Source organism: Pelodiscus sinensis, chromosome 2, assembly GCF_049634645.1.
Source record: "Pelodiscus sinensis isolate JC-2024 chromosome 2, ASM4963464v1, whole genome shotgun sequence".
Classification (NCBI taxonomy): Eukaryota; Metazoa; Chordata; order Testudines; family Trionychidae; genus Pelodiscus; species Pelodiscus sinensis.
In genome coordinates this window covers 238,610,306-238,626,559 of record NC_134712.1, presented here as the reverse complement: position 1 = coordinate 238,626,559, position 16,254 = coordinate 238,610,306, and the positions used below count along the sequence as shown (strand labels likewise).

At 44.9% G+C, this 16,254-nt stretch overlaps 1 protein-coding gene across 4 annotated transcripts in view; it reads right to left on the bottom strand.

Annotated features, from left to right (window-relative positions):
• Nucleotides 1-16,254, bottom strand: part of NCAPG2 (non-SMC condensin II complex subunit G2) — a 116,715-nt gene that overhangs the window by 87,676 nt on the left and 12,785 nt on the right. For all 4 annotated transcript variants that reach the window (XM_075922741.1, XM_075922744.1, XM_075922742.1 and 1 more), the window contains 4 exons: nucleotides 12,481-12,663; nucleotides 4,537-4,651; nucleotides 2,223-2,383; nucleotides 1,053-1,187 (listed from right to left, as the gene is read on the bottom strand). In XM_075922741.1, coding sequence (XP_075778856.1) covers nucleotides 1,053-1,187; nucleotides 2,223-2,383; nucleotides 4,537-4,651; nucleotides 12,481-12,663 — 594 coding nt within the window. The remainder of the gene's footprint in view (nucleotides 1-1,052; nucleotides 1,188-2,222; nucleotides 2,384-4,536; nucleotides 4,652-12,480; nucleotides 12,664-16,254) is intronic.

The following is a 16,254-nucleotide window of genomic DNA, read 5'->3' as shown; positions in this document are numbered from 1 at the left end:
CTGGGGTTCCAGAATTAGTGGATTTTGTGAGCCACACTAGGCTGTGGGGTGGAGCAAAAACTGAGGGGTTCAGCATGCAGAACAGGCTTGCCAGTGAATGGGATAGGGATGGTGATGCAGGATCTGGGTGGGAGGTGGGGTGTAGGAGCAAGCTGGGAATAGGGTGTCATGATGGGAGGGGGAAGGTGCAGGAGCAGGCTGGGGGTTGGGTCTCTGGCAAGGAGGGAGGGTACAGAAGGGTAGGAGTAAGTGTCTGGCCAGGGAGTGCAGGAGTAAGGGAGGGTGGAGGAGCAGGCTGGGGGTAGGGTGTCGGGTTGGGGGGGGAAGGGGCAGGAGCAGGCTGAGGGAGTAGGTGTGTGGCCAGGGAGGAGGGGGAAGGAGCAGGTTGAGGGTGAAGGGGGAAAGTGCAGGAGCAGGCGGGGGGGGGGGGCAGGGTCTGGACATGAGGGGGCTTTCGCACCCCGCGTCACTCCCAGAACCGTGTCCCAAACACAGCCTCCTGCTGCTCTCATTGGCTGGATTCTGGCCAATATGAGCACAGGGGAAAGCATCAGTGCACTGCTGGTTCCCACAACTGGGGAAGGTGAAGGGAAGCGGCAGCACACAGAGCCACTTCTGGCTCCACCCCCTCCAACTCTGCCTCCTCTCCGCAAGCTAGATCCAGCAGGGAAACTCGGGGCTTTCTCCCCCCACCCAGAAAGCCAGCGCTAGTGCTCCAGTCTTGCGGAGGGCCATGAAGCTGAAGCATCAGAGCAAACTCCCTGCTGTGGGGGAAGCAGGGGGTGGGACTGAGCTCAAGCTGCAAAAGAGCAATATTTGGATCCCTATTGCACCATATTTGGCTCAGGACCCATAGGTTGCCAATTCCTGACTCAGCAATTAAGCAAATTCTCTGGTTCAGCACCAGTCAAATCTGGAGGGTTTTGGACTAGAGAGGTTCAATCTATATTTCCAAAAATACTATATCACGAAAAGATATTAACTTCTTTCAGAGTTAACATTTAAAATATTTTAAAACATATGGAAAAGCATAAAGGGAAAAATCTGTTTACCTCTTCTTTTTTTATATGGTTAACACTCATAAAGCACTGAAGCAACAAATCTTTTACTTCATTACTCTCCTCCAGATCATAATCAAAGAACAGTAACGTCTGATGTAAATGCCATAGGCGAACTATATCTGCACCCTAAAAAGAGAAACACAGCTATGCTGTAGTTAAAGTAAAAACAATTAAACTTTTAGACTGCTGTCCAAGAGCTCTCCTCCCAACCATATTTCAATTTCAGGACCTGAACAAAGTCCTGTCACAGAGGTAGTGGTACTTTTTTAGGCTGCATAAACATTAATTTCTCTAATATATAGGGGAGATTTGAATTGATTAAAACACCACACAACCATGGGGGGTGGGAGGGAGAAAGACTTGCAGTGGATACACATTTACATGTTAGGGGACGGGGGAGGAGGAAGCCGATTGCAGGAAGCCGGCTTTAAAGCTAGCTTCTGCGTGCACCAGCTCCTATTCCTCTACCCCCCAGCCCCCGCTGTCTCTGTATCAGAGGCGGGGGGGCGGGGGAGAGAGTATCACTGGCTCCCACCTCCCCATCTTGCTGCCTGGGGAGAGGAACTGCTTCAGAACACAGAAACTGCCAGAGGAAAGATTACAAAGTACTCTGGACTAGAAGGCTTGGGAGATATCCATAGTTAGCAGAAGAGAGACTACAGGATTTTACATCACTACTCCTTAGCAGTGCCCGATTTCCTGACCCCTCAAAGGCCAGCACCCATGATACCACATAATAAAAACGAATGTAGCATGAGACTGAATTAAAAAAGGATAATTTCTGGAAAGTGCTGAGCACATATATTCTGAAAAGCCCCCATAAAAGGTTGTTCTGGAATGACAGCCCCAAATTGAGTCCCCTGAAATCATTAGGCACTCTATAAATACTGACCATTAACTTTTTGGAGAGAGCAGGCAAGAGTAAGAAGGTTTCAGGAAAATAGTAACAATCACAAGATTTCATTTTCAAAAGGACTGAACTTAACTTACATCAGACTATAACAATTTAAAAACACAAATTGCATGACAGGTGCCCATTACAGACAACTTATACCTAATAAGCCCTGAACATAGGTTGTATACATGAAGGATAGTTTAGAGATGTACAAATTTTGAATATTCGGTAATAATTATGAAGTTATCCACATAGCTTCAATATACCGTAACAGTTTTGCTCTTCAGACTTTTTCTTAGCATCATAATAAAAGCTGTTTTCCCCAGCTGTTCTTTTCCTTCCAGTCCTTTCTCCCACCACATTGCACATAAGTGCTGGATGGCACTTTGTAGGGCTTTTTCAGATTCAGATAATGCATAGAGAATACCTACAACAAATGCAAAACAATTATTTACGATAAGTCTAATCAAACTCTTGTGGCACAACAGGCTATTAGCATTCAGCCTATTGAATTTGTCTCATGATTCCTACCTCAAAGTACTGATTTTCCTACATTGGTGCCCCACAATACCAATCACAAATTGAAAAATAAGTTGTTTAGGTTTACATAAATGATTTTCTATTAAGCTCCAAATTATTGGTCAGAGTATACTGGCTCAGCAACAATTTAATTTTGTAAGAATCACCCATTTTAATAGTGAGAAAGATAAAAGGTACATACTTACTTCACATGGGGTAGTTAATTGGCTAATGTTTGTACAGAATCTTGGGGGTAAAGATACACAGCTTAGTTTTGGCCATCTCTAATTATAACCTCCACCCCATTTCTCTTTCTAGCACATAGCTAGAATACTAGATGTTCTACACTTTAAAAAAAATACTGTTCTGAGATACTTAGTGCTACACTAGCTTACACAAATGCACTAGGAATCCACAAATCGTCAACAGATGAACATGTAAATAAGTTGGTGATAAATTTATTTCCACATGCTGGCTTGACTCTTGACCAAACAGTCACTGAAGCAATAGGTTATATTTATGTGAAGGAGGGATTACTTTTCTTTTTTTGAATTCTGAAGTTGGTGACAGCAACTAAGAGATTAAGAGAGGCAATGTCAGATTATGACATCCTTGCTTCAAGGGCGGTCCGCTTCATAAATGACCAGAGTATAAACTAATTCTTATTAATTTCACTTTGGTGCTCAGGTTTCTAAGAGGAATTCTTCAAGGAAAAATTGAATAATCCTAGTAAGTTCCACTTTGCAGAAAGCTATTTTTGCCATATTATGTTACTGATTTTTAGTTAGCATTTTCTTAATTCTAATAGAGTAAAACTATGATGGTACAATAATCAACAGTATGACAGGTTAACAACTTCAGTCAATCATCATCTCCTTCATACTAAAGTCAAGCATTTAGTATGAATGTATTTCTCCTCAGTTCTATCCCCCGAACAGTGTATATTTAGAGCTACATCTACACAGCAGTGTTATTTCAGAATAACTGGCATCATTTCAAAATAACAAAGTAGTGTGTGTCTACACTACAAGCCTTTATTTTGGAATCACGTCGAGCCAGAGGACTTCGTACTCCAACTCCTGTAACCCTCATTTCACGAGAAGTAAGGGAAGTCGAAGGAAGAGTGTTCTTCCTTCAACTTTCTGATTTGTAGACAGCACCTAAAGCCAAGTTAAGCTATTTTGACTTAAGCTACACAATTGACATAGCTGAAGTTGAATAGCTTAAATTCAACTTTAGCCTTACTGTGTCCATGGAGAGAAAACAGGAGTCACTAAGATACTAAGAAAAAAACCAGCAAGTAAATGGTCTGGTAGCACTTTATAGACTAACATGTAGATGGTATCATGAGCTTTCATGGGCACAGCCCACTTCTTCAGATGACCAGAGTTATGATTAGAGGATAAGGAAACTCGAAATAAATAGGAGAAGGGAAGTGGGAAGGAAGAAAGATGTTCTGTGGCCCACCCCCCTACCTCAATGCATAAAGTATCAGGAGAAAGGGTGTCAAACCTGAGTAGATTAAGATCAAAGTCAGTGGATGGATAAAGCAGGAAGGATACCATTCAGAAAGTAATAGAAATGTAGCCGTGTTAGTCTGGTGTAGCAGAAGCAAAATACAGGACTATGTAGCACTTTAAAGACTAACAAGATGGTTTATTAGATGATGAGCTATCGTGGGCCAGACCCACTTCCTCAGATCACTATTTCTTCCACTATTTGATCTGAGGAAGTGGGTCTGGCCCACGAAAGCTCATCATCTAATAAACCATCTTGTTAGTCTTTAAAGTGCTACATACACAATACAGCAGGATTTTTATTAGATGGACTGTAATCTTACTTTTTGGAGGAAATAAGGAATCCCAATTAGGATATGTAGCCTACTTCCTCCCATCTTTAACAATAAGCTGTCTCAGTAAATAAAGTTTACAGACTAAAATATCAGCATCACCAAAGTTTACCCCTTTATTCAAGCTACAGCAAAACCAAAATGACTCAACCATTATCAGCATACCAATATCAGTTTACTGTATAACATAACATATTACGAAAAATACTCACCATTTAATATTAGAGCACATTCTAGAAGTGCTTTGTAGTTTATATTTTCATCTACTACAGATATCGAAGCAGTAGCGACAGTTGTTACCCCTTGGATCACAGCTATTATTTGTTTCTGAAAGTTAAATAGCAAGTCATCTTAAGCAAAATGAAATTATTTTCTTTATAAAACTCAAGAGGCTTCAAAATGTTATAAATCTGAAAGAAACAGCCTCAGAAAATAAGCATTAGCCATGAAAAGTGAATATGTATTGCTCAAACTTAAATGTCTGGAAAGACGACCAATTGTTTTGTTCAATATTAAATGGAAACTATCACGTGAATTGTGGCACAAAATTTATATCTGAAAAAACAAAAGTTTTTACAAAATTCAATTTCAAACAAAAGTTTTTGGATTTTTATTATTTAATTCCTAATGTATTTACTAATACAGAACTTTTGTTTAGATTTAATACACAATCCTGGTTTGCAATATGTATTTTACATCATGTTGCCATTTGAGAGAGAAGAAATTGTACCTACTTTACAGGGGTTTTTTTAAATTATAAATGATTTACTCCACAAATTGTTTTAACTCCTCATATGCAATATGCTATATAAGATAAAGCATTTATTTGGTTAGTGCAACAGTTCTCTAATTTTTATAATTTGCGGACCACTGTATAAGATTCCCTTATGTCAACCTCATTATGTCAGCCTCTACATCACAGCCTTGCTTCCACTGATATGTAAAAGGAAGTTACTCACCCTGTGCAGTAACGACAGTTCTTCAAAATGTGTCCCCCCCCGTACGTGCTCCACTGTAGATTTCGTCTCGCCCCACTGCCGCAGTTCGGAGTTTTGCTCAGCAGTAGCTGGTCGGGCTGCGCACGTGCACATGGCGTCTCATGCCATTGGTGCCCATAGCACGCAGCCTGACCCCTCAGTTCCTCCATGGGAGCCCAAGAACCTAATAAGAGCAATGTGGAGGAACAGGCTGAAGATGGAGGGGTGGAGGGTGGGTAATGGAGCATCCATGGGGACACACATCTTGAAGAACCATCGTTACTGCACACGGTGAATAACTTCCTTTTCTTCTTTGAGTACTGTCCCCATGGGTGCTCCACTGTAGGTCACTTTGTAGCAGTTGTCAGATGTAGACTGGATGGCGGGCTTCAGAGTCACCTATTGGAAGCGGTGGATAGGACTGCTGTAGCTACTGTAGCATTGCTTGAGAGGTTTTTAGGAACAACATAGTGCTTCATAAAGGCAGCAGCCCTGCAAATGTTCCGTAAGGATACACTGCAGAGAAATGCTGTGGTGGTAGAAACTGCTCTTGAAGAGTGAGCTCTGGGCAGAATTGAGAGAGATTTCCGTCGTCGTTTGTAGCATCGTGTAATACCCTATACAATGATGTTGGATATTCGTTACGAGGAGAGTGGTCTGCCCTTGCATTGGCTCAGCACTGAGACAAAATTGTTGGGAGGTGCAAAAGACTCTCAGCTGAATGTAGTACCCTAGTGCTCTGCAAACATCGAGAATATGAAGTATTGCCTCCTGTGTGGGTGACTGTGGTTTGGGATAGTACGTGTGGAGAATGATTGGTTCATTAACAGAGAAGTCCAATGACAGTTTAGGCAAGAAGGAAGGGTGAGTTTGTAAGGTAACTGTGTCTTTAGTAAAAACATATACGGTGGGGTCGCAGTTAGAGCTGCAAGATCACTGACTCTATGTGTGGATATTATTGTAAGAAGACAGATCACCTTTATTGACATAATGTGTAGAGGACATGTAGCTAGAGGCCCAAATGGTGGTCTCAAAGTGTTGAACACCAGTTCTACGCTCCATGAGGGGGGTGGGTGGAGGTCTTCGTGGAGGGGAAATGTTCTGAAGACCTTTAAAAAGCCATCTAGTGACTGGATGAGCAAAGACGAAGTGCCCCTGTACAGGTAAGAGAAAAGCACTGATTGCCAATCAATGGACTCGGATTGATGAGACAGAAGATTTCCGTGTTTCAAATCCATTATGTAGTCCAGTATCTTATGAAGTGGAATAGTCTGTGGATCTAGGCCGGCTCATTTGCACCATTTGGAGAATCTCATCCATTTACAGAGACAGGTGGTGCAGATAGTAGCATGTCTGCTGTGAAAGAGGACCTCATTCACTCGGTCAGAGCAGAGTGTCTCAGCATCTTGAAACCAGAAAGGAGTCATGCAGTCAATGGAGGCTCCGAGGATTGGGGTGCAGTGGGGTGCCCCTCTGTTGGGTTAGGAGATCGGTACGATATGGTAACAGGAAGGCGGGTTGAAGAGTCATTTGAAAGAGATAAGGAACCACATCTGGCTGGACCAGGCAGGGGCTATTAAAATTACTTCAGCCTGATTTTCTCCAGGGTTTTTGGGATAAGTGCAGTGTGAGGGAATGCATATAGGAGATGTAATTTCCAAGAGATTACAAAGATGTTGCCTAGTGAACCCTGTCCCAGGCCTGCCCTGGAGTAATAGCCTGGACATATTGTGTTCTTATGGGAGGCGAAGAGGTCGACTTGGGGAAAACGCCACATCCGAAAAACACATCAGATAACTTGAAGACTGATCTCCCATTCATGATCTGTATGGAAGTATCTGCTCAGGTTGTCTGCATCTGTGTTATGTATTAAGTACGTTACAGTCAACATGATACTCTTGGCTATGCACCGTTTCCATAGTTTGGACCGACTCTGTGCATAGTGAACAGGATTGTGCTCCACCCTGGCGATTTATATAATACACAGTTGCCATATTGTCTGTCAGGATTATGACGGTGCGATTGATAACATATGAATGGAAGTGTTTGCAGACATTGGAGACTGCTCAGAGCTCCAGAATATTTATGTGTAGCCATTTCTCTTGGTTAGACCACTGACCCTGAATAGCAAGGTCTTGGAAATGTGCTCCACATCCTATTAGGGAAGCATCGATTATGATTTGCACCAATGGATGACTGCATTGGAAGGGCACACTTGCCAATAGGTTAGTTGGATAGGACCACCATTTGAAGGAAGCTATGACCTTGGCGGGGCGGGGGGGGAACACTTTTTCAGGTTCAATGTTTTGATGGAGTGTAAACCGAGGCCAGCCAACGTTGCAGGCATCTTAGGTGCAGGCAAGCATTCTGAACTACGTATGTCGTGGCCGCCATGTGACCCTTGAGTTGCAGGCATGTGAGGACTGTCAGACAGACTGTTGGTGATTATGGTAATCAGGTCTTGTATTGTATGGAATCTCTGCCTCGGGAGGTAAGCGAGTGCTTGGGTAGAATCGAGATGGGCAGCTATGAATTCCAACCACCGAGTAGGGTGGAAGGTGGATTTTTGGTTGTTGATTATGAGACCCAGAGATTGGAATAGGTCTCGCATCACAGATATCATATGAACAGTTTCTTCCTTCAATGCTCCCTTTATGAGGTATCGTTGAGGTATGGGAAGATAATCACACCTTAACGATGAAGGGCCGTGGCTACTACAGCTAGTGTCTTGGAAAAAACTCATGGGGCCGATGACAGGCCAAATGGCAGAACATGATATTGAAAGTGGTCGGATCCTATGGTGAACTGGAGGAATCATCTGTGGATGGATGGATTGTAATATGAAAATATGCATCTTGCAGGTTGAGGGCTACAAATAAATCTTCCCTGTCCAGAGTTGCAATAATGGACGCTAGAGTGACCGTTTTGAATCGCTGTTTTCTGAGGTATTTGTTGAATCTTTGCAGATCTAGGATGGGTCACCAGCCTCTAGTGCACTTCTCCATCAGGAAGTAATTGGAGTAATTGTCTAGGAGCTGGTGGACTTCCTGTCTCAGAAGGTCTTCATGAGAGCAGTCCCTGAAGTGGGACAGGATGGGTGGGGAGGATGGAAGAATCGAGGTGAATGGGATGGAGTAACCAGAGGTGATTATTTCTAAAACCATCAATCTGTTGTGATGGCAGTCCAGAGACTGCAAAATGGGCATAAGCAATGATGGAAAATAACTGAGCGATTCTGATGGCAGGAGAGGTCGGGCAGGCCCCCCCCCCAACCAATGTCTCAAACTTGCTGCAGGTGGGCAGTTGTACTGTTGCCTTCTCTTTAGAGGTTGAGCTCTGGATCGGCTCTGGTCTAAGGGTCTCTGTTGGTTCCTAGTATAAGGGAAGTCCCTGTGGCGATGGAACAAATAATAATGAGGATTGATCTGCATCTAACCAATTGGGGGGGTCACAGTCAACATCCTTGTGAACCTGTCATGGCTTAAGTTAATTTTTTTCCTTGCTACACCAAAACTCAGACCACTGACAGTATCTAAAACATCTAACTGGTGGGGTATACGTTCCAAGTGTTCGGAGCGTAGTGGATGCAGGTGTCTGCCTTACTTGAATGAAGGACTTTGTCCATCCTGGCAGCGAAGTTTTTCCTTATCAAAAGAGAGGTCCTTGACCTTCCCCTGAAGCTCCTTAGGCACCCCAGTGGATTGGAGCTACAAGCCTCGACACATTACTATTGATGTTACAGTGGACCTAGCCGAGGTGTCTGCCATGTCCATCGATATCAGGAGAAATGTTCGGGCAGTTCTATAACCCTCTTGTACTATCAATTTCAGTTTCAGCTTCTTATTGTTGGGAAGGTGTTCTATTACCTCTGCTAACCTGGCGTAATTGTCAAAATCATGGTTCAAGAGTAGAGCAGCACAATTGGCTACACTGAGTAGTAATGTAGAGGAAGAGTAAACCTTTCTTCTGAGTATGTCCACGCGCTTAAATTCCTCATCCTGTCGTGTATTTTTGTATTGTGAGATTTTTGAACATTGCTGTGCTGCATCCACTACCAGTGAATTGGGTTGGGGATGTATAAATAGAAAGTCCAGCCCTTTGGAAGGGACAAAGTATTTCTTATCTGCTCTTTTACTTGTAGGAGGCGCAGATGCAGCTGTCTGCCATATTTTGTCTGCTGCTTCCATTATGACCTCGTCTATTGGAAGCGCTATCTTTGGGTTTTTTTTGGATTGGCTGAAGATTTTTGAAGAGACAGTGTTGTTTCTCTCTAACCTCTGAAAGTTGTACTTGTTGGATTGTAGCTACCCTCTTGAAAAGTTCTTGGAACTGTTTCAGATCGTCCACAAGAGAAGAATCGCCAGGTATTACCGCCTCATCTGGCGACATTGATAACTAGTCTGTGGGAAACATATCTGGATGCTGGGTTTCTTCCTCCTCTATAATCTGACCTCCCTCCACCTCCAAGCAATTGATTGCTTAAGGGGCGTGAGACTGTGGGGAAGGTTGTGACTGTCTATGTGGTGGTGGGGGAGGAACAGAGGAGTAGAGACATTTAACTGAACGCCTGAAACATGGTGACCAATTACGGTGGGATAGCCCCATTCAGGTCTCCAGAGGGATGGATGATGGTATGACCTGGAGTACATGTACTTGCCGTAATATGATCTAGTGGGTGAGGAGTGTCTGGAGGAAAAAACACTCATGTGCTCTTGAGATGCACTGCGGATTGAGTGAACTGGGGATCTCAGTGATCTAACTGAGCTCCTGGATGACTGAGAAGATGGAGAAAGCTGCCTAGAGCGGTGGTCCCCAACCCAGTGTCCGCGGGCGCCATGGCCCCCACTGGGGCATTTATGTGTGCCCGAAGAATGATCTGGGCCAGCCCCGCCCCCGGGCACACAGTGCATGGGTGGCCCCTGCCCCAGGGGCGCGGCGCATGGGTAGCCCCTGTCCCTGGGCGCCCAGTGCGTGAGCGGCTCCGCCCCTGGAAGCCCCGAAAGGTTGGGGACCACTGGCCTAGAGGGTCTGGCATGTGATTGTGACGCCACCAGGGAGACATGAAGGTGTGGAGGACTGTGGCCTTGTTACGTGTTGTGAATTGGTGCTGGCGAATGAGGCACCAAAGATGGTGGTAGCAGTTCTGGCAAAAAAGTTGGTTCCGGGCTAGGAGATCTGTGGATGCAATCTGTTTTTGCGCGGGCCTTTTCCAGTGCCGACAATGCTGCAGAGGGAGTTCTTGCCAGTATCACTGACATAGTCAGTACCGGAGTTTTCGGCAGCACTGATATCAGTGCAGCTAACGGCACTGAGGGTTTGACAGCATGCCTTCAGTTCCAAGGACTTAGAGAGGAGTGCCCAGTGCCTGAGGTTCCCAGATTATCCCCTGAGCTAACTCGGACTGAAGTAGATACTGGCAGGGATTAGGAAGGTGAAATCCTCTTTTTTGACAGTGGCTTGGGCACTGGTGAGCTGGCCCTCTGTTTCTCAGGCCTAGGAGGATCTGGGCAAGCAGCCGAGATGCGTGTCTCAGAAGGCTGAAGTGCTTTATCAAAAAGGAGCATGTGTAGCCACATCTCCATGTCTTGTTGGACCTGGGCAGTTAACTTACTGCAATGGGCGCATTTTTGTGGAATGTGTGCCTCACCGAGGCAGCAGATCTAGAACGAATGGCCGTCTGAGACCGGCATAGCCTCATGACAGGTATCAGTTTTTAAAAATCAGGAGACCCTGGCATTGTGGTCACACTATTTTGGGAGAGAAGGTTAGGTTCACCTTCCAGTTTTCTCTTCTTTTCTGCTTTTCTCGTCTCTCCTTTTTCTTTTCCATTTTTTTTTGGGGGGGAGGGCGGAGTTGCTCGCAGCTAAGCAATAGCAGCTCCATTTCTGTTGTATTTTTTTAACAATAACTACACTACTAAGACTAATCTAAATAACTCTAACGAGGTTATGAGTGTTACTAATGGCTAAACTAACTAACGAAAGATTCTTAGGTAAATCTCTGGGGAGAACAGTGGAGTTCCATCTGCAGCCTAGGGCAGTAACAGAGGAACTGAGATGGGGTCGGGCCACACGCGCGAAGCAACGGGCCTGAATGGCACAAGACGCCACGTGTGCACGCGCAGCTCAACCAGCTATTGCTAGGCAAAATTCCGATCTGTGGCGCCAGGGCAAGCTGACACCTACAGTGGAGCACCCACAGGGAACTACTCGAAGAAGAACTAATTTGTTACACTAACATTATAACTCCATCTCCATTAGAGGCATAGGGCTTATATCTTTGTAGTTTGGTGATGCATTGTCTATGCTAGAGATAGGACTACTTGAGTAGTCAACTAGTCACTACCACCTGCTGCCTCTATCAGAGGCAGCAAGGGGTGCGGGGAAAGCAGGAGCCAGTGCAGGGAAGAACTGGCAAAAAAGCTGGTTCCCCTCAGCACTGTCTCTGTGGGTGGGCAGAGGTGCAGCGAGGGATTGACCGTGAGCCAAGAATCAGCTGTCCTACCTTGCACCCACTCCCAGACACTGCGCCTCTACTTTTTAAATGTAGTAAGAGCCGCCAGGCAGCTCTTATTACATTTCGAAGGCAGAACCACAGTGGGGTTAGCTCCTGGGGCAGCACAAGGGGTACTACTTAAGTCCCAGTTCACGTCGCCCAGGGGAGCTAACCCTACTGCAGCTCTGCAGCTTAAATGTAGTAGGAACCAGGCAGCAGCCCAGCTCCTACTACATTTAAACTGCAGAGCCACAGCAAGCACCCCCTCCATCAACTAATGGAGTAGTTGATGGAAATTCCATAGCATACTCAATTAGCTGATTATCCCCATTTTAACATCCTTAGTCCATGCATACACTGAGTTATTTACGTTGGCTATCATTCTTGTCAATTTCATGGCTCCCTAATAGAGCTCTGAATTTGTAAAAGACTGATTTTGTAATAGCATTTGATCCATTAATATAAGGTTAGCATCACTCCAGTAAACTTTCAAAACTATTGTCTGTATAGAGAGCAAGAAAAGATTAAAGAGCATTAACTCTGAAAAATCTTGAGCTGTTTTTTAAAGTTATACGCAATTTACACCAATTCTGTGTCATCTCTAAGTGTATCTCTTTGCTGGTAGAAGATCCTAAGTGAAAGTACGCAGCATCTTGAACAGCATAATGGAAGATTTTATTTTACCATTTTTGGACTTTGTTCTACTTCCATATCATCATCATCACTTTCATCTTCAATCCTCTGCCATCCCTCCACTGGGTTTTCTATCAAAATTTGTGTTGTTAGTTGTGTCAGCCTCTCCCATAATGCTTCCTTCTGTTTTCTTGGTAATTCCTGAAGCAATTCATTCAGATCAAATGGATCCTTCTGTAAAGTGTTCAGAAACATTACAAGATACAAAATAACTAATTTATTCTGTGTAAGATTTACACTCATAGTCATACTGCAATAAAATATTTTAAACAAAACTCCATTTGCCTCAGTTATAACTTCTTTGAACCCTTAATATTATACCTGGTAATAAAGGGAAAATTGTTTGCTTGAAATTCAACATTAACTCAATCTTTTAATCTTTGAGTATAGTAGTAAGTGGGATCACTCATGAATCACATTCCCCAATGACCCTCAAACAATACCACCTTCTGAGTATAAATGCTCCAAATATTCCTTTCAAGAACTTCATGTCTAACAGCTAGAGAGAATGACTCTATTCTTATATTACAGAGTTATAATCAAGGAAAATCCTGCACTGATTATGTTTAAGATGAAAGTTTGTAATAATCAGTGAAGTTAAATGCAAGATAAACAGAAGAGATAAAAGTAAACGTGTGAGGGTCTACAGAAATAGGCTCTCCCACTCACAAAGAACTTAGCTGCAGGAAGGAGAGGAAGAATGTCCTGTTGTATATTGCACTACATCTAAGTCTTGCTACCAAAACTCCACCAGCTGCAGATCAGTTTAAGAGCTATAGAAATCTTAGCCATACTAATTTCTTAAGCTCTGTAGAATGAGACACTAATGCTAACGACCTTGAGAGGTCTAAAGTCTCATGGCTCCCCTCTTTAGAAGAGCTGATTGGAACTGTAGTTAGCAGAGGGCTCAGTGGCCACCAGACCAAGTACAATATTCCTTCTGCTATTAAGGAATTAATCTGCAAATATCTGGAAGAAAATAAGGTAATAGGCAACAGCCAGCATGGATTTGTAAAGAATAAATCATGTCAAACCAATCTGATAGCTTTCTCTGATAGGATAACAAGTCTTGTGGAGAAGGGAAAAGCGATGGACGTGGTATACCTAGATTTTAATAAGGCATTTGATACAGTTTGGCATGCACTTCTTGTCAATAAACTAGGATAACAAGTCTTGTGGATAAGGGAAAAGCGGTGGACGTGGTATACCTAGATTTTAATAAGGCATTTGATACAATTTGTCATGCACTTCTTGTCAATAAACTAGGCAAATAAAACTTACATGGGGTTACTATAAGGTGAATGCATAACTGGCTGGATAACCATTCACAGAGAGGAGATATAAATAGTTTAGAATCATGCTGGAAGGGCAATACAAGTGGGGTTCTGCAGGGGTCTATTTTGGGACCAATTCTGTTCAATATCTTCATCAACGATTGGCATAGAGAATAAGTTCATTCCATTTGCAGATGATACCAAGCTGGGAGGGGTTGCAACTGCTTTGGAGGATAGGGTGAAAATTCAAAATGATCTGGACAAACTAGAGAAATGGTCGGAGGTAAAAAGGATGAAGTTTAATAAGGACAAATGCAAAGTACTCCACTTAGGAAGGAACAAATCATTTTCACACATACAGAATGGAAAGCAACTGTCTAGGAAGGAATACTGCAGAAAGGGATCTAGGGGTCATAGTGGACCACAAGCTAAATATGAGTCAACAGTGTGATGCTGTTGCAAAAAAAGCAAACATAGTTCTTGGATACATTAACGGGAGTGTTGTGAGCAAGACACAAGAAGTCATTCTTCCGCTCTACTCTGCTGCCCTGCTTCTGCCTGCAGGCTCCCAGCCTGGCCAGCACCTTTCCATGCCTTCTCCAGGGCATGGTAGTAGCAAAACTCACCTGGAACGTCTGTGCCCTGTTGGAAAGTGCCTGCTGGATAGGTCATGGATGGTCTTGTTCGAAGCACATCACCAAAGTCTGAACCTAGCCCTTTAGGTATCTAAAAGGGTGTCACACAAGGAGGAGGGAGAAAAATTGTTCTCCTTGGCCTCTGAGGATAGGACAACAATGGGCTTAAACTGCATCAAGGGAGATTTAGGTTGGACTTTAGGAAAAACTTCCTGTCAAGGTGGTTAAACACGGGAATAAATTGCCTAGGGAGGTTGTGGAACCTCCATCTCTGGAGATATTTAAGAGCAGGTTAGATAGACATCTATCAGGGATAGTCTAAGACCAGTGGTTCCGAACCTGGGGTCCGCAGACCATGGTACTATAGGGAATCCATGGAAAGTTGAGGAAAGGAAAGGAAAAGTAAGGATCAGGCCCATCATGGGACTGCGACTTTCCATCAGGTGACTCACCCGAGACTCGCTGTTTGAAACCAACTGCATGCACACTGCCTCCCGCCCTCAGGATGGGACCATGATACAGGAAGCACTATCCATCCTGCTGCCGCCAGCTGCACTGTCATTTACACTCCAGTCCTCTCCCTTCTCCCAGTCCTGCAATGGGCCCAATCCAAAGTTTTCTTTTCCTTTTCTTTTCCCCCCCTTCTACCAGGGTTCTTTGCCCGGCCACAAGAGCCCCCCCACTGTATCCTCCATAGAGGGACAGGGGATGGAGGGAGTGGGAGCTGAGAAAGTGGTGCAGGCCAAGGAACTTGCTGGCCGCTGCTTCCTGCTGCTCCTCTTGGGGGAGGGAGGGCATAAAATTTTAATAGATTGAAAAAGGGTCCATATGCTCGAAAAGGTTGGGAATCATTGGTCTAGATGGTACTTAGTCCTGCCATGAGGACAGAGGACTAGACTCAATGACCACTATGATTCTATGATTCTCCCTCCCGTGTTCTCAAAGAACTTTATAGAACCAAGACCTCCCTCCAATAGGCTTAATGTTTAGAAAATCTAGGAGGTTGTGCCCCCTGCTTGCTGTGCTTCCCAACCCCAGCTCTCCCCCCTCCCCTGCGGCCACCAGGGAGGACTGGGCTACAGCTGCGCCAGGCTGGGACCCTCCTCCCCCACCATGCTAGCTGGGGGCCCCCCCTTCCCATTAAATCGGGTTACCTCCTCCCCCTCCGTCACCAGGCTGGGCCCCTTCTCCTCTCTCCCCACTCCTCTGAGCCAGGGCCCCTTCACCCTTCCCCACCAACTCACACCCCCGGCCGCAGCATTCACCAGGCCGAGCTCTAACCTCAGCAACCAAGTGGAATGGGGTGCTTGCCTATCCCACGTGGGGTGCAGAAAGGCGCAGGTAGTGCCACATGCATGTGACGTTCTGGGGCACTGCAGCCTTCTGAAGTGGGAAAAGCAGCAGCGCGGGAGAGGGGAGCACTGTCCTGACCTCTCCCTTCTGAGGTCCTGCCTGAGCTGCTCCCTGCCCCAGCCCTGCTCACAGAGCCCAGGGCCACCCATCTGTCTGCCAAGGTAGAAGGGAAGGAGCAGACAGGTCAGTGCAGCTGATCGGGGGTGCTCTGGCAGCTGCAGAAAGTTTAGCCGCTGGGGAGGGGAATGAATCTCCATGGGGCAGCCGGACTCTGGGCGGTCAGGCACCACGCTCTAGCAGCAGGGGGAACCCCTACCTCAAGAGCCCACTGCTGGCCCATAAGCCCAGCTGGGAGCCCCACTCCTAGCATCTGTCTCTGGGCTGTTGTCCCAATCACTGCACCTCTTCCCCTTCCCCAGGCTGTCACAGCTGCAATGGGGGTCATCTTCATTTCTCTTTGAAATTTGTAATAAGCTGCCTATGAATAATTTGATAGTTAATTG